At 61.4% G+C, this 957-nt stretch overlaps 1 protein-coding gene across 1 annotated transcript; it reads right to left on the bottom strand.

The window, feature by feature from the left end:
- Positions 1-6: 6 nt before the first annotated feature.
- On the bottom strand, positions 7-753 carry GNG3 (G protein subunit gamma 3). Its single transcript, XM_026052196.1, has 2 exons — positions 655-753; positions 7-139 (listed from the first exon to the last, which is right to left on the bottom strand). Exons 1-2 carry the CDS (start codon positions 751-753, stop codon positions 11-13), a joined length of 228 nt encoding a protein of 75 aa, XP_025907981.1. The 3' UTR covers positions 7-10.
- Between the last annotated feature and the right edge of the window lie 204 nt (positions 754-957).

Below are 957 nucleotides of genomic sequence, written 5' to 3'. Positions count from 1 at the left end.
CCCCCCCCGCTCAGAGCAGGGCGCAGAAGAACTTCTTCTCGCGGAAGGGGTTCTCCGAGGTGGGCACGGGGGTGATGAGGGGGTCCTCACAGGCGTGCGCGTCACAGTAGGACAACAGCTCCGCCGCCGCCTTCGACACCTGCGGCCGCCTGTTGTTGTTGTTGGGTACCCCTGGCCAGCCATGGGACACCCCCCACTCTCTCTATAGTGTGTTGCAACACCCCGTGCGGGTGTGTGTGTCACCAGTACAACAGCTCTGCCGCCACCTTTGACACCTGCAGCCGCCTGTTGTTGTTGGGTACCCCCCCAATCCATGGAATATCCTCTAMMCCRTCTATAGGGTGTTGCAACACCCCGCACGGGTGTGTGTGTCACAGTAGGACAACAGCTCCGCTGCCACCTTCAACACCTGCAGCCACCTGTTGTTGTTAGGGGGTACCCCCTCATCCATGGGACACCCCCCACCCCATCTATAGGGTGTTGCAACACCCCGTTGCAGGTGTGCATGTCACCAGCACAACAGCAGCTCCGCAGCCGCCTTTGACAGCCGCGCCACGGTGGGTGTTGTGGTTGTTAGGGGGTCCCCCCCGCCACCCATAGGACCCCCCACACACACCCCTAGGACCCGCCGCCTGTTGCGACAGGCGCACTCGCCTTGATGCGGCCCAGGCTGGCCTCCATCTTGAGCTGCTCCACCAGCTTGCGGGCCTGGCCCACGCTCAGGGTGCCGCTCGCGGGGGGGTCGCCCTTCATGGGGGGGGCACCCGCTATTGGGGACACACAGGGGTTTTCTATTATTATTAATAATATTAGTATTATTTAAATTCCCGCCCCCTTTTTGTATCACAGAAGCTCCGCCCCCACGTGAAGCTCCGCCCCTTTTGCAACCCCGTTTCTCCCCATGCATTTTCAGCCCCCCCACTGTGCCCTCATGTTCCCAGTGTGCCCCATTTCCCG

Source organism: Nothoprocta perdicaria, unplaced genomic scaffold, assembly GCF_003342845.1.
Source record: "Nothoprocta perdicaria isolate Ctin4 unplaced genomic scaffold, notPer1 scaffold_845, whole genome shotgun sequence".
Taxonomy (NCBI): Eukaryota; Metazoa; Chordata; class Aves; order Tinamiformes; family Tinamidae; genus Nothoprocta; species Nothoprocta perdicaria.
Note: the sequence above shows the minus strand (reverse complement) of the source record. Positions and strands in the feature narration are given on the sequence as shown.